The 25,073-nt window shown below is 42.9% G+C and overlaps 1 protein-coding gene across 2 annotated transcripts in view; it reads left to right on the top strand.

Annotated features, from left to right (window-relative positions):
- The window catches only part of pax5 (paired box 5), a 257,499-nt gene that overhangs the window by 76,309 nt on the left and 156,117 nt on the right, over positions 1–25,073 (top strand). For both annotated transcript variants that reach the window (XM_041186242.1, XM_041186243.1), the window contains one exon: positions 12,185–12,360. In XM_041186242.1, coding sequence (XP_041042176.1) covers positions 12,185–12,360 — 176 coding nt within the window. The remainder of the gene's footprint in view (positions 1–12,184; positions 12,361–25,073) is intronic.

Here is a 25,073-nt window from a genome sequence, read left to right as displayed (position 1 = left end):
TGGGTTATGAGATGGAAGCAGTAAGTGGGAGGGTTGGGAAGGGAAGCAGTGAGCAGGATGGTTGGGAGAGGGAAGCGGTGAGTGGGTGGCTCAAGGGGGGGAAGTGGTATGTGGTTGGGTAAGGGGCGAAGCGGCAAGTGGGAGGGTGGGAGGAGGGAAACGGAGAGCGGAAGGGTTGGAGGAGGGGAGCAGCGAGTGGGAGAGTCAGGGAGGGAAGCGGCAAGTGGGAGAGTTGGGGAGAGAAGCGGCAAGTGGGGGAGTCAGAGGAGGGAAGCAGTGAGCGGGAAGGTCGGGGGAGAGAAGTGGCGAACAGGAGTGTCAGGGAGGGAAGCAGTGAGCGTGAGGGTCGGGAAAGGGAAACATCAAGTGGGAGAGGGAAGTGCTGAATGGGAGGGATTGGAGGGGGCAGGAGGGGGAATTGGTGAGTGGGAGTGTCGGGAGGGGGAAGTGGGAGGGTCAAGAGGGGGAAGCGGGAGGGTCGAGAGGAGGAAGCGGGAGGGTCGAGAGGGGGAGCAGCAAGTGGGAGGCCTGGGAGGGGGAAGTGGTGAGTGGGAAGGTTGGGAAGGGGAAGGGGAGGGTCGGGAGGGGGAAGTGGCAAGCAGGAGGGTTAGGAGGGAGAAGTGGTGAGTGGGAGGGTTGGGAAGGGGAAGGGGGAAGTTTGGGAGGAGGAAATGGTGAGCGGGTAGGTTGAGGGGGGAAGTGGTGAGCAGGAGGGTTGGGGGTGGGTAAGTGGTGAGCGGGAGGATTGGGAAGGGGAAGGGGAAGGGTTGGGAGGGAGAAGTGGTGAGTGGGAGGGTTGGGGGGGAAGTGGTGAGCGGGATAGTTGGGAGGGGGAAGTGGGGAGGGGGAGGTGGTGAGCGGGAGGTTTGGGAGGGGGAAGTGGTGAGCGAGGGAGGGATGTGCTGAATGGGAGAGAGTGGGGAGAAGCACCAAGTGAAGCCACAATATGTTTAAAATACACATCGAGCATGTGCAGTGACATTGCTAAAATGTAAATGGAGGCAGTGCTATTGGAATAGGTTCTGTTAATAACAAACTGCGCTAAAACAAAAACGTGCCCAATGCTTGGATCGGACATTTTCCACATTGCAGTAAAGCTGTCAGCGTAGGCTAGTATTCTGGGGCTTGGGAAGTGAAAGTGCCTGTGAGGATTGATCTTGTATTGTTATTACTTTGACGTGGCTGCCCTTTGTAACATGTTTATTTTTGAAGTAGAATGCCCTTAGTTTTTTACCAATTGAAAAGAACTGGGTGTTCTGTCGCTAGTTAATTTGTAGAGAGTGAGCAGTGCTGCTAGTGCAATGCCAGTACAGAATGTGTAGCTCTCTGTCCTCACTCTGCAGTGATGTCAGTGGGCAGTCTAATCATGGCCCACTGCCTGTGTTCCTCTGCATTGATAGGTACAAGTACAATAACAACATGAATAACTGCAAAGGTGTTCCAGCTGCAAGGTCTCTTTGTCATTAGTGAGGTCCTGGAAATTGTTTAGTTAAACAAGGGTATATAAACATTAAGTACATTCTTAAATATTATTTAAAAATACGAAGAATTATTTGCTTATATAATATTAAAACAAATATATGTTGAAAATGCCACTTTAAATAGCTCAGAAGAACAGACAGTGTAAAGGTGTGCAGCAGCAACCAGTGCAGATGCATAGAAATTACAACTCAAAAACAGGACATTCTGTCCAAGTGGGCTATGCTGGTGTTTATGCTCTGCACAGCCATTGCATTAGCAGAGCTGCTCACTTCTACCAATTTGTTCGAAATTTAAGGGCATTCTACTTTAAAAATAAACAGGTTACAAATGGCAATGTTGTAATTATGGTTTTATTTAATGAGTAATATACCTTTAAGAATAATACTTGTTAAGAAGATCACATGATCTGTAGTAACCAATGGGAGAGTATCACGGGCTACCCCAGCAGTTAGTGTAGAGGTAGAGTTGGAGTTGAAAGCACGCGTGTAATTGCTGCTGAGTATATTGTAAATTAACTTAATGTTTCCACCGAAGAAGTGTCTGCAGATCAACTCTATCACTAATAATACAACTCAGCCACCCTACAACAAACTGCTGATGAGGATAAAACTGGATTGAACAGATGAAATCAAGTTAGAAACAAATTGGCACTGTACCTCACCCAGTGATAGTAAGTAGCAAGTTCTGTTTGAATTGAAGAACTTATCCTTTCTCAAAATGCTGCAATTTGGGAGAATTGATCCTCTTGAACCAGCCACAGACAATTGGTCTCAATACATAGAATGCCTCACTTTCCTTTTTCAAGTGAATGAGATTATGGGGGAAAAGAAGAGGCAAGTGATTCTCTTGAGTACTTGTGGAAGCAAAACCTATGGTTTGATTTGAAGTTGGACGACACCCGGTGCCCCATATTTGAAGAATTTTGATGAAGTGGTGGACCTTGTGAAGGGTCACTTTCGACGCAAGCCCTCAGTCACGGTGCGGAGGTTCAGGTTTAATTTGTGAAATAGAGCCCCGGGTGAGACAATTGTAAGCTACATGGCAAAGTTGAAGCAGCTAATGGAAAATTGTGAATTCGGTATGACTCTGAACGACATGCTCAGAGATTTCTCAGTGTATGGTGTGAAAGAGGACTCTGTCCAGAAAAGATTCTTGTCCGAGGTGAATCTGGATTTCAAGAAGATGCTAGAGATAGCGCTGGCCATGGAAAGTGCAGTAAGAGATTCAAAAGCAATACAGGGTGCGCAAAATTGTGCCATCCTCCACGTTGGGCGGAAAACCTCAGCCGAAAGAGGCCTGAAAAAGCGAGACTCTGCCGAGAAGGGAGAAGCAGCCCCGCTAGCCAAAGAAAAAAGAAAAATAACTTAGCAGCGAAATCAAAGAATAATTTTAATTGAGATCGAAACAAGCAGCCTTCGACAGATTGGCAGTTTAAAAAAATCGAATGCCTCACTATTGTCATAGAAATGGACATAAGAAGCGGCAATGCAAGGAAAGATTCAAGCAGGCTTGTAAACAAAAGAAGAAGCCCAATGAAATCTACAATGTAGAAGAGCCTGAAACAACAAATTCAGACATTTACTCATTGTTTAATCCGAAAGTTGGAAAGACAGAACCAATATTTGTCAGAGTGAAAGTGATTGGCAAACCTGTTAGAATGGAATTGGACACAGGAGCTTCCACTACAGTAATTGGTGAACAGACCTTCAGATATTTGAATAATAGTGAACATCAATTATGTTTAGAAGAAACAGCTGCCAAGCTAAAAGCATATATGGGTGAAGACGTTCAAGTAAAAGGCATAAACAGAGTAACTGTCCATTATGGAAGCTACCAGTGTTGGTATTGAGAGGCAAAGGACCAAGCCTTCTAGGGTGAAATTGGCTAAGGGAAATCAAACTTGATTGGCCACTGGGATTCCAAAAGGAAGCTGGAAGCATTCTTTTGAAAAAAGAGTGTGTAAGGACTCAACAACCTGAAGAAATGCAGACTGTCTTAAGCCAAAACCTGGAAGAACAGCAGAAGGCACTCGAAGAGACCGTGCTTGATTATAGGGTTCGAGAAAAGGGGAACAACCTTCGAAGGGAAAAAGAAAACCTGTTGAAAGACACATTACAAGATTCCCTCAGGTCAAATTTGTACCTCTGGAAAAGTATGAAGAGAAGACACAACAATGTTCAATTTTTCAGGAGGTAGCAAACAAATACAAAATAGAGATGGAAGAGCTGAACAACCAGCTAAATGAAGCCAAAGAGGCTTTGGAAGCAAAAGTCACAGAATCTTCCAAGAAGCAGACAGATAATGAAATTTTGGGAGACTCAGCCACTGAGCTCAGACAAGCTGAGCTTGCATCTGAGAGATGTCTGCCCAATAGTAAGGTCAAAAAGAAGGCTGAAATTAAAGATTGTGCTAGAAAAAAGAAAATTGTATGTTCCAAGCGAGGAAGCTAATCTATTTGGGCCACTGGGTAGATTCACAGGCCCTCCATCTGGCTGAGGAGAAAGTGAGAGCCATAAGAGAGGTACCTACGCCAAAGAACGCCTCAGAGCTCAAATCATTCCTAGGAATGATCAACTATTAAAGGCGGTTCTTACCCAATTTGTCTACAATGTTGGCCTCCCTGCATTGTCTACTCAAAAAGAACCAACTTGGTTGTCTTGCGAGGTGCTTCAGAAAGAAACTTTCATAAAGGTGAAACAATTGTTGCACTCATTCAATCTATTAGTATATTATGACCAGATGAAAGAATTATTGTTGTCATGTGACGCATCTCTCTACAGAGTGGGAGCAGTGCTCTCTCATTGGATTGACGACTGCACGGAATGGCCAATAGGATACATATCAAGAACACTCACCTCAGTGGAAGAGGGATACTCTCAGATTGAAAAAGGAGGCCTCTCCATCATCTTTGGTGTCAAGAAATTTCACCAGTGTATACATGGCCACCACTTTACAATTGTTTCAGGCCGCAAATCATTGCTAGGTTTGTTTAGTGAGGACAAGGCTCTACCACCCATAGCCTCAGCAGGAATACAGTGATGGGCCTTAATTCTGGCAGCATACAAATACACTTTCGTACATAGGCCTGGCAATCAAATCATAAACGCTGGTGCCCTTAGTCGTTTGCCTTTACAAGAAAATTATGACCGTATCCCAGTTCCACAGGAACTCTTTTACTGTTAAATTTCTTAGGTTCCTCACCGGTATGTGCTCAACAGATCTGAGACTGGACAAGTCGGGACACAGTCCTATCTCAGGTATGAGAACAAGTGCTACATGGTTGGTCACAGGAGCCCGTATCTGATGAAATGAAACTGTACTTCAACAGAAGACATGAAATAACCAGCCAGGATGGCATCTTATTGTGGGGAGCATGTGTGATAGTTCCTCCAAAGGGAAGAGAGCCACTTTTAATTGAGCTACACAGTGCCCATCCATGAATTTCCTGCATGAAGACCATAGATGCAGCTATCTACGGTGGCCTGGGATGGATGGTGAAATAAAGAGTTTAGTAAAGCACTGTGTGCAATTTCAGCAACTGCAAAAGTTGCCAGTGACTATTCCATTACACACATGGGAGTGGCCATGTAGACCCTGGGTGCAGTTCCACATTGGCTACGTTGGAACTTTCCTGGGAACAATGTTTCTGCTCATTGTCGATGCCCATTGGAAATGGTTGGATGTATATGAGGTGAAATCACCAAAATTGGTCGCTACAGTTGAGAAACCACGTCAGAGTTTTGCCATTCACAGACTACCGGAAGTCGTTGTTTCCGATAATGGCACGGCATTTACGAGTGCTGAGTTTCAACGGTTTATCAGCCTCAACGTTATCACTCATGTGAAAACTGCACCGTACCTCCCTTCCTCAAACGGACTGGCTGAAAGGGTGGTTCAAATGTTCAAGACAGGTATGAAAATGCTAACTGGTGATTCCTTGGCAACCAAGCTAGCATGCTTTCTTTTCATAGAACAACAGGTGTCACACCTGCGGAGTTATTGTTGAAACGCCGTCTCAGGACGAGATTGAGCTTAATAATGCCAAATTTAGAGGGGAAGGTGGAAAGGAGTCAGGGAAGCCAGAAAATTAGACATGACTGGCATAGTTGCAAGAGGAAATTTACCATGGGAGAGCCGGTATACGTGAAAAACTTCGGGCAAGGACCAAAGTGGTTGCCGGGTAAAATAAATGCAGTGACTGGACCTCAATCTCACCATGTGGAGGTGGAAGGCCGGATCATCCAAAAACATGAGGACCAGTTAAGGAAGAGAGAGAGACAAATCACCAAGATTTGGTTCCACCAGTGACCATGACCGGGTCTGCATTTCCTGTTGAGGATACTCAACCCAGGACTGGCATGTCTGATGTTCCTGTAAGAGTTGAGGATACAGAACTGCAAGTGCCCACCGAAGCACCTGATGTTCAGGCAACTCCGGAAAAGGAGGTTCCTGACAAAGAATCTGAAGTTGTGGAGCTGCGATGTTCCACATGTACCAGGAAACCACCTGAAAGACTGAACTTGTAAATTCCTTAACAAAAACAGAATTACCTGGAAAAACTCAGCAGGTCTGGCAGCATCGGCGGAGAAGAAAAGAGTTGACGTTTCGAGTCCTCATGACCCTTCAACAGAACTAGGAAATTCCTTACCCAGTGTAAATATTATGTTGTGTGGAAAAATATGTACTGTAAATGTAATATGTATAGCTGAGCTAAAGGGGGAGGAATGTAGTAATTATGGGTTTATTTAGTGTGTATTGTACCTTTAAGAATAATACTTGTTAAGGAAAATCACATGATTGTAGTAACCAATAGGAGAGTAGTGTGGGCTACGTCAGCATTCAGTGTAGAGATAGAGTTGGAGTTGAAAGCATGCGTTTAGTTGCTGCTGAGCATATTGTAAATAAACTTAATGTTTCCACCCAAGAAGTGTCTGCAGGTCAACACTATCACTATAGTACAACTCAGCCACCCTACAACAGGCAGTCATCTCAAAGTTAAAACAATACAAGATCAATCTTCAGAGGCACTTTCACTTCCCAAGCCCCAGAATACCAGCCTGCACTGACAGCTTATCACTTTCAGTTTGGAGTCCTAGGGTTATCATTCAAGGGCACTATTTCCAACTCTTTTCTGACATAGACTAGATGGCACATTGGGCCATAGGACACTCTGCTCCCAGGGGCTATGAGAATGGACAGTAGTCCTCACACTGTCATAACTGCATCTTCAACAACCCATGGAGCAGACTAGATCGAAGTCAACTGTGCCAAGACCATTTCAACTTGCATGGCCAAAGGGTATCGCTCGGGTTCTGAGGGCTTTTACAAAGAAACAAATCACAGGCAAGAAATTAGTTCTAGAAAAGAATGTCAATAATTAAAAAAAGGAAATAGCACAAATTTTCCTTTAGTGGACACTGATTTGTACCATCACAATTTGATAAAAATCCTGAGGCCAAAACGGAGGGGAAATGAAAAAAAAGCCCTCCCGATTTTAAACCAGTTGGTGAGCCTGTTCAAACTAGGAGCAAAAGAGAGAGGAAAAGGACAATAATTAAATGCAGAAAGATCCCCTGAAACAAAGCAAAGAGTCATCACAATGTGCTGAAGGAACATTTCTGTCCAATCCAATCAGCACTGATGGTCTGATATTGTAAGTTAGTAAAGTCTAAGTACATGAATATCTGCAGCAAAGGCCTCCACAAAGATATAGATTTTTCTTTATGGTATGGAAAGGAAAATAAATCAAATTATGTTGGAACAGCGGTAAGGAGAGAGGAACGGGTTGACCCTCTGAAGACATTTGCAATTTAATTGATTTTTGAAGGTAGGAAGTCAATCAGTATAAGTAAATTGAAGTTATGAGATAAAAATGATCTCTTAATGTGATCCCTTCCCCACATCGCAGTTTCAGTGCAAATAAATGTGGCTGAACCCCCAGGATCAGCGTGACAGCAGTTATTGTGCACGCCACAGCACTGTCGAGTCAGTGGGGTTCTGTTCATGTTGCAGTTTATTTTCCTGCATGTGTCTGTGCTCCCTGAGAGGAGGCAATGAACAGTCTCACACTGATTGCTGTTTCAGCCAACAGCAGTTGAGAGAATGTAATTAATGACTCTATTTGCTCGAGCACGGCCGAGAACAATTGAGTTTGTTATGGCAACAACTGATGCCAGCTTCTCTGGGCTCAAGGGATGTGTTAAGTCTGCAACTACAGCTGGGCAGAGCACCAGATGATCCTCATGCACTGGGAGTGTTTGGCAAATGAAGTGTCAATAAAGTTAAGTGATTCAGCCCTACATTTTTTAAACTGGAGTAGATGAGGAGGTGGACTGATTTGATGGATTGCCTGTGTAATAGCCCTCACGAACAGTATTTGACCTGTCCACAACTGGGCCTGTAGAAAGCAGGGTACAATAAGTGAGCAGCGCATAGAGGTTGGAAAAATGCAACCTTTTAAATGAGAAAAGTAGTATTGTTGAGGTTGTAGTGTCCTCAGGAACTATGATGCATATTGCAATGATTTTAATTGCAGACTGAGGTGGCATAAAAATAAATTCATATTGTAGAAAGATGAACAAATTCACCTTAAACAGCTTTTCTATAAATAGTGAAACCTTTGTTATGACCACATAAATTCAGTCTAGAGTTTTGTAATAACAGTAACCTTACTAACTGACGACAGGCTCATGCAATGGAGAAAGCAGCAAGTGGAGTTTAGCAAACAGTCAGCTTAGCTTGAAATTTACTTTCTTCTTAAAATTGTCTAGTACACGGAATGTGAGTCCCTGCTTTTCATTTTAAAGCTGTCCCGGTAGAAACATGTGACATACTCCTCCCAACAGAGCCCCCTATCGTTAAATGGAGTTAATTCTTTAAGTCAAAGAAATCATTTACTGTGTAGACAGAGATTTTGGGACTCCAGGACTGGATTTTCGTGGCTATGTGGGATACATTCCATTGGTCCTTATGAAATAAACAATGAAAGATCATAATATGGTAGTACTTTGACATAAAAGATGTGCTGTTCCACATATATAGAAGGTAGGTGCTTTAGGACATTAGAATCTATTCACTAAGTAAAGAAATCAAGAAAGATTTGCATTTATATAATGCCTTCCATGACATCAAGGTGCTTTACAATGAAAGAAGTACTTTTGAAGTGTAGTCATTGTAATATACGAAATATGGCAGTCAACAAGTGCACAGAAAGATCCCATAACGTAGCAATGAGACACGTGAGTAGGTAATCTGCTTTAGAATATGGAAGGCCTTGTGGCACAGTGGTAGTGACCTGACCTCTAGGCCAGAAGCTCTGGGTTTAAGTCCCACTTCAGGACTTGATGGCAACAGAAGTGTTCATAATGTGACCAAGCCTGTTGTAAATCCTTCCTGATGCAGGTGGGAGAGTTTCCTGGTCAGCCATAACTCTGCCAAGCATAATCATGGACCAATCCAATCGATATCCATGGCTGCCAATGTTCTCTTTGCAGGAGGGATCTGCTTTAGCGATGTTGTTGAGGGATAATTGTTAGCCGGGACATTGGGAGAATACTTTTGTTCTTCTTTGAATAGTGCAATGGGATCCTTTTTTAAAATTTGTTCATGGGATGTGGGTGTCACTGGACTATTACCCTTGTTCAGAGAGCATTTAAGAGTCAACTACATTGCTGTGGGCCTGGAGTCACATGTAGGCCAGGCAAGGACAGCAGTTTTCCTTCCCTAAAGGATGTTAGTGAACCAGATGGATTTTTTTTTACAACAATTGGCCATGGATCATCAGATTTTTAATTCCAGATTTTTATTGAATTCAAATTTCATTATCTGCCATGGTGGGTTTTGAACTCAGCCCCCTGGACTGATACCCCAGGTCCCCTGAATACTAGTCCTCTGACAATATCACAATGCCACTGCTTCCACCTCCCATTACATCCATGTGAGAGGGCATGTGGGGCCTTGATTTAACAGCTCATCCAAAATCTTCACCATGCATTATTGTTTCTCCTGTATGTTCCAATATGGTAATAGGAACTGGGACTATTTCACATCTGGGCCAAGACTCCTTTGGCTGTTATATGGTCATGATATAGTTAATCATAGTTCTGTTGATTATTTTGAGTGAAGCTGTCCTGAAACACATACTATTAGAAAAATTTTATGATTTTACTGGGTGTAACAAACGTAGACAATCTTTCCACTATGTTCATGATGGTGCTAACATATAGTGGTCGGAGGAAATCTTCCCTCTGCTGTTATTTGGCTGATGATACTTGAACGTGTTTGCCTCATTGTTGTTCTTGCCTGTTCCTGCAGCAAAATGTGTATCAAAAAGAAAGCAAGTAAAATCATGACTAATTGAACAAATGTCCCTACATTACAACAGTGTCTGCACTTAAATAGTACCCCATTGCCTGTGAAGTGTTTTGGGATGTCCTGAGGTCATAATGTTTAGATTTCATTATTCGGCCGACAGGCTGAATAGATAACTGCTGCTCCCTAACTAGGGCTAAGAGTTTTGTTAGCTAGGTCTTATGTTTTTGCCTCTTTTAAAATTAGGAGAAGATGTTGCTTCCACTGGTTGCCTTCATCCAATTATTTGGTTTAGACATGAACCTATCACTCTGACAAATCAAGGGCACAACCTTGTGTCCTACCAGATTCTAACACAGCAGCATGTTACACCAATATACTGCTGCAATGTGCCATGTTAAATTATGATTAATAAACTTTCTAAAGATGATAACTGCGTGAATTACAAATTGAAAAAGTTAACTGTTTTGTCCCATTTTATCAGCTGATACCTATGTATCAGCAGAGCCATCCACTACTGGTGCACCGTAATCAGTGACGAGTAAAACTACGTAAGGGGAAGCAGCTGAATGAACTTGAAACTCTAAGATGGCGGAATGTCACTGATGTCTCTGTAATTGATACAAAAATGTGCCATCTCAAGCTTTCTGCTTCAATGAAGGTGTGTTAGAAACTGTAGACTCCTTACAGTTTTTGAAGCTCTGGGTCTGAGCTCACCAGAGGTGTTTCATGAAGTAGTCAACGTGATTGAAGTGAATGGAGATATGGAAAGTCACGTGTATGAGCTTCATGGCTGAGCTAATAAGTGGGTTGAGTGTCTCATGCCATAGACCTATGTAACCTTGGCCCTGGACATAGATGCTGCCTTTAACCAAGTACTTGATATAGTGGCACTACAGAGGGAGCAGAAAAATCCAGCACATGTTTTTGGAGGCAGATTTGAAAGACAGTTACTATTTGGAGTTGAGCTCCATGGTTATTGGGATGTACACTGCTGACTGTGATCACCTGACTACAGGGCTTCTTAGAAAACAAATCTGAAGAGAAATGAAAACTAACTCATTATTTTATTAAAGTAAAAAGTGTGGGGGTAGTGTCTAAGGATCAGGCACATCCAGCTGCTGTACTGTAAATGGGCACGTGTATCATTAAAGGTGAGTATTGAAGTAGCTGATCTCTGTATATCCAAGGAGTATGGAGCTCGTCCAAATGTATCTTACAGGTCAAGCTTTGAAATGAAGAAGCAATAAGCCAGTGAAATGGTACTATCACCAAAACATGATTGATCAATTGAATTCTATCAAAGAGAGTGGACAGCCAGATTAAGTCAGGGCTGATAGGTTCAATGAGTTAAAGCATGATGTTCATTTCAGCTTCATTTCACCAGTCTTTGCTTGTGAAATTGGTCAATCAATAGAGGTTGAAGATCATATATCGGTGACCATCTTATAGGGAATATAATCTACTCCAGGCAGCCCCTGACTCCAGCTGCCTTCACTATAATGGAGACAGAGCTGAAACTCCATCAGTATGACTGAAATGGGCTGATATCTTGGACAAATGAAAAGTATTTTTGGAACTCTGTTGATTTATCTTTTACTCAGGTTGATTTACAGAAAACTGTAACCATCTTTGAGGAAATATAATGATCTCGCTTTAAAATTTGTGCAATAAATATATTGCTAAAATATAATCATAAAACTTTGATTTTTCTTTCTTTTGCCTTTAGAAAAAGAAATGATATTTTTGATCAGTGGGGAAGGCTGGTGTGTGGGAGGCAAAAGAATGCTGTTTTGTTTGATATTACAGAATTTACAAAATTAGATCATTGGTTTTGCTTTTGTGCCTGAAGGCATTTGAACACAGGGTAATATCTTTAGCTGTATTTGGAGGCTAAAGAAAAAGAATTGTGATGTGAGTTTCTACATATGAGAGAAATTAAGAATAAAAAACTGGAAACCTGAAAATGAAAGCCTCATAGAGTTCTGCTAACAATTTTTATACTTGCATATAAAGAAATAATAATAATGTAGTGCCTTCAATTCATTCACTGTCAGTGTTGAAGGCTCCTGTTGTTCCTCATATTTCTCTAACTGTGCTGTATAATATTTAGCAATAGAAATGATCTTTCCAGCTGCTAAATGCTTGCAAGTATTTGCATATTTGATAGCTGAAAATTAAATCTGCTGGATAGAAGATTCATTTTGATGTTTAACAGATGTGGTATACACCCGCCTTGAAATATTTTACTACCTGCTTCTTGCAGCTTAAGTTAATCCATTCTAGTGTGTGAGGCTCCAAAAGATTTTTTTGGAGATGTTTAAAGTTCAGTTTTCTCTCGTGAGCCTTTAACACACGATGCTAAACGTCTTTCTGTCTCTCTTTTGTTTAGGTGCTCAGGAAAACCCAATGCACAACGGACACTCCCACCCGAGCCGGGATTTTCTGCGGAAACAGATGCGTGGCGAGCTCTTCACACAGCAGCAGCTAGAAGTGTTAGACAGAGTCTTTGAAAGACAGCACTATTCAGACATCTTCACAACTACAGAACAGATCAAATCAGAGCAGGTGAGAACAAACACTTTCACATAAACTTCTCATTAATAACCTGAAATGAGCCTCCCTGCAATGGACCTTGGAGGCTAGAAGTTTGAAACTCTCTTCTATTAAAGACTGTGATGCCAACTAAATAGTCTGGAAAAACCAAGGATCTCAAGTGAAATGAATTTGTCAGTAGTTCAGTTTGGATCGTTTGTGGGATAAAATCTCTAAACAAAGTGTCAGACAATGAAAAACCGTGGGCATGTGTATCCCAGTTACTTAGGAGGTTGAATTCCTTAAGGAGTGAATGGATAAGGAGATGGACACAATGCAGAAAAGGGCAGTTTTGTCCTTGAGATGGAGACACAATATAAAAATTGGAACAATGCAGGACCAAGGAGAGACTGTATTAGAACTAATTGAGTGAGAGTTAGGTTACATAGAAAGAAAGGAACAGCAGCAGGCTATTCAGCCCTTCGAGCCATTCAGTTAGATCATGGCTGATCTGTTCTTCAACTTCATTTACCTGCTTCTGCTCATATACCTTGATAAAGTAACCCAGCAAAAAACAGTAAATCTCAGTCTTGAAGACTTCAGTTGATCCAGTATCCATTGCCTTTTGTGGAAAAGAGTTCTAGATTTCCACTCCCTTTCCCAAATGACTTAGCTCGAATTTTAAGATTTGGCATCCTGGTTCTAAATTTCCTCATCAGAGGAAATAGTTTCTCTCCATCTATCGTATCAATCTTTTATCATTTTCAAGACCTTGAATAGACTATCTCTCAACCTTATAAACTCAAGAGTGAATACAAGCCAAGTTCATAGAATGTGTCTTCATAATTTAAGCCTTTAAGCCCTGGTATCATCATGGTAATTAGCACTGTCATATGTGTCTCTCTTAAAAAAATAAGCTATCTTTTAAATTCTTTTGATCTATAATATGAGCAGTTTCACTTTTCTCTTGGAAGTAATGCATCAAACCCGGCACAAATAGTCTGCAAGACAAGAAACCTAGAAGAGGGTTTTGTATTTTCCCTAAGGGTCTAAGCACACCAATAGAAGTGCAGAACACCAGTAATTTGAATTAAAGAGGAATTGAATTGCCATGTTGTAACGATTGATAGAGTCACCTTACTGCTATCATCTTTTATTCTTCAAAGCAGATATTTCAGATACCTTTGGCCTCTCTCCTCATTCAATACCATGAACTCGAGATGCTGGCCACAGTACATTATTCTAATACAGGAAGTCACAAAGGGAGCCATCCCATACCAAAACCCTGATATTAAGGGGGAGCTGGAAAGGATGTGGGGGGAGCCTAATCACAGGTGAAGAGTCCTGAAAGGTCAGGGACATGAAGGCTGTACTTACCAAAATGGTGGGACCTTAGTTAAATAACTATGTGCAGGCTCCTGCCCAATTCCTGGCCGGTGGGTGGAATTAGAACTTTAGCAAGGTGCAGCCGAGGTCCCGTGCAATTGATCCCTGGCATTGAGTTGGTGGGGAATCTCTAGGAGTGATCAGGACAAGGGGGAGAAGGAATAATCTGGGCAGCTTTTGGGAGGCAAGAGGAGAAATAATTCAGGCAGCGATTCTGGGAGAAGGAATAGCTCAGGCAGCAATTGGGAGGGGGAGGAGGAGGAGAACTCTTAATGCTGCTTCTTTTCACCTCTACTTTTAGACTAGTTCAGTCAGGCATTAGTGCAGATTGGGAGGAGGATGGATGATTGGATATCAGGGAAGGACTGGGGCTGGGGAACATCCAAGGACTCCTTGTGGGGCCCTGAGTGCTCTTGCTCCTCTTTCACACACAGACTTCTAAAAGCAGCAAATCTTTAAATGTTACCTCAGGCTGAAGGTATCACCAGCCTTGGGTCCGCTGCTGGGCACCCATCAGTGCGGGACCACTCCTGATGTTTGGTGAATTTGCATCTTGGCACTGCGGCTAAGATCTTAATACCAGGGCCCATTGTGTAACTAGGCACCTGTCTGCCTCTTGAGGAAGACTCACCAATGGCCTGATTTGGGGCAGTAAAAGTTTCAAAAGCTAGAGGTTGGCAGGTTGATTGACCCCGATAATTTATCCTCTCACCGACCTCTCTACTCCTATCGGGGGGAGAGGTGGCTTCCAAAAAATAATTTTAAATCGTAGCTCATGCAGCAAGAGACACACTAGGAAGTAGATTTAAACCTCTCCGTGGACATTTTAGCAGGCTATTCATTCTCTTCAATGGTGAATGGAGGGATGGAGCAGGAGCAGCAAATGACTTCCCTCATTAAGGTGCAATGTTCCCTGATTTGAGATGATTTCCTTTGGCTTGATCTAGGTGGGCTTGTTCCAAAGCTTGCCGATCAGTAGTCTGCTTGGCCCATGCAGCCATTGAATGCAGCCAATCCCAAATTTTCCTTCTTCCAGGCAGAGCTAATGGAAGGATTTCCTGTGCTGGGGTGATTTAAATGGGCTGATTTTACTGGCTGCTTGGGACAGCAGGCCACTAATCAGCAGGTTAATGGGGTAAAAAACCTCACCATGAGCAAGGCAAAGGACATTGAAGTGGGCTCATTAAACATGCGGCGCGGCAGACTTTGGTAACTCCAGATACAATGAGTCCAGTCATCAGGGATCAAGAGAGGCAGGAAGGGAATCAGAAATCAGGTGAGAAGAGAGGCAAATAGATTTTACTTCAATTTTACTGAATCGAAGTTTCAACCACATTGGCACTTAAGTAAGTAATTGTTCATCCTTTTGTACAATCGCTTACACCATCTTACTGTATAGAGTCAGCTTTAGCTCAGTGGGTAACATTCTTGCCTTTGACTTTCAAGGCTTTGGGTTTAAGGCCCACTCCAGAGACTTGAGCACATAATCCAGGCTGACACTTAAGTGCAGCACTGAGGTTGTGTTGTCAGCTTTTGGATGAGACTTTAAAACAAGGCCCTTTCTGCCCTCGCGGGCGGGCCTGAAAGATCCTTTGGCACTATTTTGAAGATGAACAGGGGAGTCTTCTCCAGCGTCCTGACAAAATATTTATATTTAAATATCATGAAAAAAATCAGATAATCTGGTCACTGTTTAATTGCATATTGTGGGAGCTTGCTGTGCACAAATTGGCTGCCACTTACGTTACAACAATGACTTCACTTCAGAAATTTTTAATGAAGTGTGAAGAACCTTGGGACAGCATGAGACCATGAAAGGTGCTATATCAATGCAAGTCTTTCCATGTTCTAAGTGTTTGTACAGTTAAATGATTGTTTAGTAATTAGTGACTGTAAAGTAAGAAAGGAATAACTTGCCTTTCACACTTAAGGATCCTCTGAGGCACTTTAAAAACAATTAAGGGCAGGATTTTATGTTGACGTGTGGGTGTGGTCAATCGATGGCAAGCCAACTTGAAGCATGCGCTGAAATGCTCAGAGCTGCCGGGGTGGGGGTGGGAGGAGGCAGGCGCTGACATAAGCACGGGCGCGGGGAAGCGCTGACTGAAAGCTCCCTGAAAGCAGAGAGCTGCCTCAGGAAGCTGAAGAATTTAAAACCAATAAATAAAGATTTTAAAACCGAAAAAAAATGTCCATAGATCAGAATCAGTCACCTGAACATATACATGATGAAAATTCTGTCCATACATTTTTATTTTTAAAATTTAATAACAGAAACCTCAACCCGCCCTTGGATGAGGTTTCATCAAAAATGCAAAAATGCAGATTCGCCTATCCGCCAACCGTAAGGTTGGATGTACCACAAAAAATCGGGGACAATTGGAACCTTAACAATTTTAATTGTCTTCTTAGCTGTTGGCAAGCGCGCTCCTGACACTTGAGCGTGCCGGCTGACTGAAATATCGTGTGAGCGTGGGATAATGTCAGGACGCTTGCCCGACATCATCTTGTGTGATTTTGCGTCCGATTGGGTTGGGCGCGTGCCCGTACGTCGACCTAAAAATTCTGCCCCAAGTATTTTTGAAGTGAGTCACTAAAATTGCAGCAAGCGATTTCTGCACAGCAAGGCCCCACAAACAGCAATGTGACAACGACAAGATGATTTGATTAAGTGATGTTGGCTGAGGGATAAATATTTAGCATGATTATGTAAGTGATTATACTGTAAGATGGTCATTGTACTAGTAAGATTGTAGTAAGAGGATGTGATTGTAGAATAAGATTAAATAAGTGATCATACCAAAAGATAGTGATTATCCAATAAGTTGCTGGAAGTGATTTTACATTAAAATAATGACAGTAATTGTACTGGAGGATGATGATGATTGTATAATTAAAAAGTAATTGGTTATATAGTATGGTGGAGATTGTATATTGAAGTAATGGTGATTGTACAGGAAGATGATGCCAAATGCATTGTAAATTATGATGATGGTGTGATTGCAAAGAAAGATGATGTAAGTGATTGGAGAATAAAATGATGCAAATGAATGTGTTAGAGGGTGATTATAGTGTAAGATGAAGATTGCACTGTTAAATACTGATTTTTACAAATAAGATAGAGATTGTAAGATGATGAGATAATTTTAGAACAACACCAAGGTGTATTTCTATAGCGCTTTTAATGTAAAACATCCTGAGGTGATTCACTGGAGTAAATATGAAAAAAATGTTGACACTGAGTGACATGAGACAGTATTAGGGTGCTTGGTCAAACAGGTAGGTTTTAAGGAGGGTTTTAAAGAAGAGAGGTGGGGGGGGGTAGGTTTTAGTGAGAGAATTCCAGAGCTTAGGTAGCTGAAGTGATGGCTGCCAGTGGTGGAATGATTAAACTTGGAGATGTGCAAGTAGCCGGTATTAGAGGAGCACGGAGATCTTGGCAGGTTATAGTGCTGGGAGTGATTGAAGAGATATGGATTGGATGAGGACAAGGATGAAAATGAGGATGGGAATTTTAAAGCCAAGGTGTTGCTGGACCAGGTGGCAGTGTAGGTCCACGGGCACAGGGGTAATAAATGAATGGGACTTGGTGTGAGTTCGGACATGCTGTATGATGCCGGTGATTGTATATTGAGCTGAGGCAAATTATTGTAATATAAAGTGATGGTACTATATAATAATTTCACAATATTGCACTGTAAGCTGGTGATCAAAGTACAATCAATTGCATCTGTTTACTGTACAATGAGATGATGATTGTACTGTAAGGTGGTGTAACTATACAGCAAGAGGCTGAAATGATTTTACAGTATGATTGTGCTGTAAGATAATTGTATAACCAAATATGGGTGATTTTACAGTAAGTGGTGTGACTGTAGAGTAATGTGGTGTAAGTGATTGTACAGTATGATTGCTGTACTGTAAGCTAATGATTGTACAGTGGGATGATGTAAGTGATTGCATACTAAGAATATACACAGTCAGATGGTGGTTGTACATGATAATGGTTATTACAACGTACCTACATTGCCTTTCAGCCTGGCAACACCTCAATTTTAAAATTCTCATCTATATTTTCAAATCCCTCTATGGCCTTGCCCCTTCCATGTCTGTAACCTCCCTATGGCCTTGTGAGATATCTGTGCTTTGCCAATTCTGGCCTCCCACTCAGTCTGATTTTAATTGTTCCATCATTGGCAGCCATATTGGCAGATGCCGAGATGCTAACCTCTGGAATTTTGTCCCTATACTTCTCTCTCTCTCCACCTCTCTCTTTGCTCCTTTAAGACCCTCCTTTAAAACCTACCCCTTTGACCAAGCTTTTGACCATCTGCCCTAATATCCTCTTATGTGCCTTGTTGCCATATTTTGTTTGCTGTTGATCCTGTGAAGTGTCTTGGATTTTACTACATTAAAGGTGCTCTGCAAGCTGATGTTGTTGCAGTTGTACAGTGAGATGATATGTGATGATTATATCATATGTAATCATATGTAATGATTGTAATCATTGCACATGATTTAAGTAACTGTGGAGTCTGATTGTAGTGATTGTACAGTAAGATGTAGGTGATTGTGTAGTGAGATGATACATAAGATGGCGATTCTGCAATAAAATGTCGAAGGCCTTGTAAGATCATGATTGTACAGGTCATCAAAATTAGCAGAATTAATTGTATTCCACTCAAGGCCAAGCAGTTCCTTCATTCATCCATTACCATTGAGCCAGGTGACCAATCCTGGTTCAATGAGGAGTGTAGAAGACCATAATAGAAGTGGCATCAGGTGTATCGGAAAATGGGTTGCCAATCTGGTGAAGCTACAACACCAGACTACATACATGTTAGACAGAGGAAGTAACATGCTAGAGGTAGAGTGAAGCAAACTCACAACCAATGGATCAGCTCAAAAGTTCTGCAGTCATGAATGATGGTGGACGATTAATCAATGAACGGCGAGGAGATTCCATGAACATCCCTATCTCAGCAGAGGCGGAGCCCAACAAGACAAGGCTGAAGCATTAGCAACCATTTTCAGCATAATTGCTGAGTGGATGATCCATCTTGGCCTTTTCCTTGAGGTTCTCGGTATTGCAATGCCAGTCTTCAACCAGTTAGATTCACTCCACATGATAGCAAGAAACAGCTGAGTGTACTGGATACAGAAAAGGCTCAGGCACTGACAACATCCCAGCTTTAGTGTAGCAAAATTGACATCAGTGAGAATCAGGAGCAAAGCTCTCCACCAGTTGGAGTCATAATAAAGGAAGATGATCGTAGTTGTTGGAGACCAATCATCTCAGCCCCAGGACATTGCTACAGGAGTTCTTCAAGATACTGTCCTAGGCCCAACCCAAGCTTCATCAATGACCTTCCCACCAGCATAATGTCAGAAGTGGGGACGTTTGCTGATGATTTCAGTGTTCAGAACTATTTGTGACTCCTCAGATACTGAAGCAGTTGGTGCAAAGACCTCAGAAAGTCAGTCAACTGTGGCTGACAAAGGAAATTAAGAATTGTATAAGATTAAAAGAAAAGGCTTATGAAGTTGCCAGAAATAGTAGTACGCCTGAGGATTGGGAGGTTTTTTGAATACAGCAAAGGAAGATCAAGGAACTGGTAAAGAAAGAGAGAATAGAATATGAATGCAATCTAGCAAAAAACATAAAAACAGACTGTAAAAGCTTCTATAGGTATATTATAAGGAAGAGTTTGGCTAAGACAAATGTGGGTCCATTACAGGCAGAGTCAGGAGAATTCATAATGGGAACAGAGAAATTGCAGAGAAGCTAAATGTTTACTGACTGTCTGTCTTCACTGAGGAAGATACAGGAAATCTCCCAGATTAGAGATCCAAGGGACCAGGGGGAATGAGGAGTTGAAGGAAATTAGTATAAGTAAGAAGGCTGTATTGGAGAAATTAATGGGACTGAAAGTTGATAAGTCCCTGGGACCTGATATTCTGCATCCCAGAGTGTTGAAAGGGGCTGCTATAGAGATACTGCATGCATTGGAGATCATTTTCCAAAATTTATAGATTCTGGAATGGTTCCTGAAGATTGGAAGGTAGCAAATGTCACCCCAGTATTTAAGAAGGGAGGGAGAGAGAAAACAGGAAACTATAGACCTGTTAGCCTTACATCCGTAGTAGGGAAAATGCTAGAATCTATTATAAAGGATGTGATAAATGGATACTTGGATAATCGTGATTTGATTGGATGGATTTGCGAATGGGAAATCATGTTTGATGAACTTGTTGGAGTTTTTTGTGGATGTTACTAACAAAGTTGCTAAAGGAGAGTCACTGGACGTAGTATACTTGGATTTTCGGAAGGCTTTTGATAAAGTCTCCCACAGGAGGTTGATTAGCAAAATAAAAGTATATGAGATAGGAGGCAGTATACTGGCATGGGTTAAGGATTGGCTAACAGGCAGAAAACAGAGAGTAGGAATAAATGGGTCATTCTCGCATTGGCAGGCTGTGACTAGTGGGGTACCGTAAGGATCAGTGCTTGGGACCCAGCTGTTCATAATATATATCAATGATTTGGATGTGGAAACCAAATGTAATATTTCCAAGTTTGCGGATGATACATTCCAGTCTAGCTTTGTATGTTGTGAGGAAGATGTAAAGTGGCTGCAGAAGGATTTGGACAGACTTAGTGAGTTGGCAAGAACAGGGCAGATGGAATATAATGTGGAAAAATGTGAAGTTATCCACTTTGGTAGAAGGAGCAGATGTGCAGAGTATTTCCTAAATGGTAAGGGATTAGAATATGTAGTTGTACAAAGGGACCTGGGTGCCCTTGTCCATAAGCCACTGAAAGCTAACATGCAGGTGCAGCAAGTAATTAGGAAGGCTAATGGAAAGTTAGCCTTCATTGCAAGAGGATTCGAGTGCAGGAGTAGCGAAGTCTTGCTTCAATTGTATAGAAGCTTGGTTAGAACGTGCCTGGAGTACTGTGACGTTTTAGTCCCCTTAACTCAGAAAGGATATTATTGCTATAGTGGGAGTGCAATGAAGGTTCACCAGTCTTGTTATGGGGATGGTGGGACTGTCTTCTGAAGAGAGATTGGGGAAACTGAGCCTAGAGTTTCAAAGGATGAGAGGTGATCTTTTTGAAACCTACAAAATACTTAAAGGAGTAGACATGGTAGATGCAGGTAAGATGTTTCCCCTGGCTGGGGAGTTTAGAATCAGGGGACACAATTTCAAAATAAGGGTGATGCCACTTGGGACCAGGATGAGGAGAAATTTCTTTACTCAGAGGGTTGTGAATCTTTGGAATTCTCTACACCAGAGGGCTGTGGAAGCTTAGCCATTAAATATGTTTAAGGTAGAGATTGATAGATTTTTGATTAACAATAATGTAAAGGGTTATGGCGATAGTGTGGTTAAAAGGCATTGAAGTGCTCAATCAACCATGATCGTATTGAATGGCGGAGCAGGCTCGACGGCTGAATGGCCTTCTCCTTCCCTATGTTCCTATGTGTCCATATGCAGAAAAACCTGCACAGGCTTGGGCTGATAAGTGGCAAGTAACATTTGCATTGCATACTTGCCAAACAATGACCATCTCTATCAAGAGAGAATCTAAACAACTTTCCTTGATGTTCAATGGCATTACCATTGTTAAAAATGGAGGCTCACCACCACCCTCTCAAGGGCAATTAGGATGGGCAATAAATGCTGGCCCAGCCAGTAACACCAGTCCACACTTAGGCAGTTTAAAGATGTAGACGGACGTTTTTCCTGTTCTTCTGGAGACAGCAGCTGCTAGGTTGAGTTCTCAAACAATCTCTGCCTGCAGAGTTTGGGTTTGAACTTGTAAAGATAGGTGGAGAGAGAGCGTGGAAGGCCCACATTGGGGGTCTTCTGTTCTGCTCATTTTGAGACTGGCTTGTTTATCTCAGGTTCTTGAAATAAAGTAATATTTGTTATCTGAAGTCAGCTTCATTCATGTGACCCCCTGATCAATGCTTCCATTGTCTACATGAATTATTCAAAGTTAGACGCCATTGCTACACAATGGGGGATGAATGGTGGCTGTTCACACCTACTTATGATGATCTGGTTCCTCAGCAGTCCTCCTTAAGTGTCGCTAAGAGACATGGAATCTGGATTTTGAGTTTTGGATAAGTGCACAGACAATAGGGGGTGTGAATTGCACAACTGGTTTTGTCTTGGCATGTCCATTCATGAAGGAAACCCCACCCAGGTTCATTTAATTAAGAACTTTCTGGAGGCTTGAGGTAATTCTGAGCCTGTGCAGAAATTAAAGTCACCTGACTTTCGGTAGCCAGCTTGCTGTTTTCGTCCTTTCAAAATTTAGTTAGTGATTTTCAGCTTGTGAACACATAAAGGACAGAAATTTTCATTCTGTGGGCAGGCGCAAGCCCAACCCAATTGGGAGTAAAATTGTGTGCAATGATGTCGGGTGAGCGTCCTGACTTCATCGTGCACTCTCGCGATCTTTTCGTCGGTGGGTGTGCGCAAGAGGCGGCAGTGCGCCCGCCACCAATTGAGAGGCCTATTAAGGTCCTTAAGTAAATAATTAAGTTGCATTTTTTTGCTGCCCGTGCAACCATTCAGTTGGTGGGTGGGCAAATGGGCCTCATCCACAGGCGGGATGAAGTTTCCAACAGTTACTGAAAAAACAACAAAAATTTTTTAACATCTGTTTCTTACAACGTCCCTCTTCATGTGACTGAGTCTTGCGTGGGGACATGTTTATATCATCTGTAAAAAGTTTATTTTTCATTTTAAAATCCTTCAGCTCCCTAAGGAAGCTCTGTGCCTTCAGGGAGCTGTCAGTGTGTGCTCCCTGGGCATGCTCAAACTTCAGCACTCACGCTGCTCCCACCCCCACTCCGGCAGTGCCTAGGCTCTTATCATGCTTTTCATGCCGGCTGGCTGTTAATTGGCCAGCCAGCGTGAAATCGTGGTTGGTGCAAAATTGTGGGTGGCGGTCGGTGTTGTGGCCATTTCCCGCCATACCCGCCCAATGAGAGAAAAATCCTCCGCAAAGTAATTTTTTATAAAGCATGGTTTCATAGCAAAATCGAGCCACAGCTAACACTATATGTGATGATGTGGGTAATTGCTCAGTGTGATTTTTATTGTACAGTAGGATTATGGTCATTATGCAGTAAATTGCAAATGAGTGTACATTAAAATGTGTGTGATTGCACACTAAGATGATGGTGATTGGACAGCAAGATTATGGCCATCATACAAGTAAGCTTATGTGAGTGATTCTACATTAAGGTGATTGTGATTGTACAAAGTTAAGGTCTTTGTACAGTTAGATGACTGTACATAAGATGTAGGTTGTTTCACCCACTCGTTGGTCCTCTTACCTCTAACTACAGGTCTAGTCTGGCAGATATAACCTTCAAGACACGGGACAGAATTTTACATCCCGTGGACGGGCGCGTACCCGACCCGATCAGGCGTACAATAGAATGCAATGACTTTAGGCGAGCATCCCGACGTCATTGCACACTCGCGCGATATTTTGCTCGGCAGGCGCATGAGGGTGCTGGAGCTGCGCCTGCCATTAATTAACAGGCCATTAACAATCCAATTGACAATGATTTTTCGTTGCCTGTGTGATTTTGCGCTTGTCGCAAAATGGGCAGGCAGCCAGCCGACATTTTCAAAAGCCTCATCCAATAGTGGGATATAAAGGGTCAGCAGCATTGCCAGTGTGAGTAGTGAGGAGTTTGGTAGATAGTTTGCTGCTGGTGACTTATTGGTACTTGTCAGCTTCATCTCTGTTCGGGGCTTCATTCTTAGTATTTCCAGGCTGCATTTCAGGGTTCCTTGGTGTCTGCAAGGCCCCCGGAGGATTCAGACTGATGGACCCTTCCAGGTATCAGACAGTCTTTCCTTACTCTGGTAATGGGGATTGTGGTCTCTGCTGGTGGCACCTTCCCCGAGGAGGAAGAGAGGGGCAGAAGGGAGAGGAGGCCAGTTGTCCCAATGCAGCTTCCAGGGCAGGGACCTGTGCGAGGAAAGGTGCAGGCACAGGGGGCGCAGGGCCAGCAGGTAGTCTAAGGTGGAAGGGACCACAGAAGACATCACTATCCTGCTGCCAGGGTTTACAGTTGGCGATGCAGTTACCCCAATATGCCTGAGGTACAGTGCCGAAGGAGGCTTCGCCTCTCAAGGGAGACTGTGACCTCCAGTTGTCAGATAAATGGGCCTGAGATCAGCTCCGACTGTGTGGGTGGACACCGCATGCCAGTGGTTCTGAAGGTCACAGTGACCCTCAACTTCTATGCCTCCGGTTCTTTTCAGGGGTCAGTGGGGGGTCTGTGTGGAGTCTCCCAATCAGCTGTCCACAGTTGCGTCAAGCTGGTGACAGAGGCTCTGTTCAGGTGGATATTGACCTTTATTCTTTACCGTATGGACGAGACCAGCTAGGCTGAGTGAGCCAGACGCTTTGCAGCGAGTGCTGGCTTCCCCCGCATCCAGGGTGCCTTCAACTGTACACATGTGGCCATCAAGGCGCCAGCAGGTGAGCCCGGTGCCTTCATAAACAGGAAGGGATTCCACTCCATGAACAAGCAGATAGTGTGTGATCACAGGATGCAGCTTCTACAAGTCTGTGCAAGGTACCCAGGCAGCTTACATCCTGAGACACTCCCAAGTGCTGAGGCTCTTCAGTGCTCTAGCTCGACTGGGTGGTTGGCTTCTGGGTGACAAGGGCTATCTGCTGAAGAGGTGGCTCATGATGCTTCTCTGTCACCCAAGAACAGAAGCAGTGAAGCGTTACAATATGAGTCATACCTCCACAAGGTCAATGGTAGAGAGGTCTCCTCAAGATGCGCTTCCGATGCCTGGACTGTTCAGGGGGTGTACTACAATACGCCCCAATGAAGGTGTCACAGCTAGTGGTTATATGCTGTGCTCTCTACAATCTGGCACTGGCAAGGGGAGTCCCACTGGAGGAAGAGGAACTTGACACAGCTGCACAGGCCACAGATGATGAGTCCAGTAATGAGTCAAAAGAGGAGCACGGTGAGGAGAATGCTGAGGGTGTGGGCAGACCTTGATAACCTCCAGGGAGGCAGGGACACCAGGGATGTCTTGATCCAACGCTCCTTCAGCTAGGATACCAAAAATGAGCTTCAACTGCATGCCAGGGCTGCCGCCTCTAGCCCAGATGTTTGAAAGGACACTTTCATTTGAACACAAAGAACTCTCACTGTCTGTGTAATACAGTTCAGAGCCACATACGTCCAGCATTAGATCCTGGTGCACCCTGCACCAATAAAATAAAAAGGTGAAGCCTACTCATATCATGATGACAAAAATAAAATTTATCTCATTTTGACAATTCCGAACTATTTACATAA

This window comes from Carcharodon carcharias, chromosome 4 (assembly GCF_017639515.1).
Source record: "Carcharodon carcharias isolate sCarCar2 chromosome 4, sCarCar2.pri, whole genome shotgun sequence".
NCBI lineage: Eukaryota > Metazoa > Chordata > Chondrichthyes > Lamniformes > Lamnidae > Carcharodon > Carcharodon carcharias.
The sequence above is the reverse complement of the archived record's forward strand: the minus strand, read 5'-3'. Positions and strand labels throughout refer to the sequence as shown.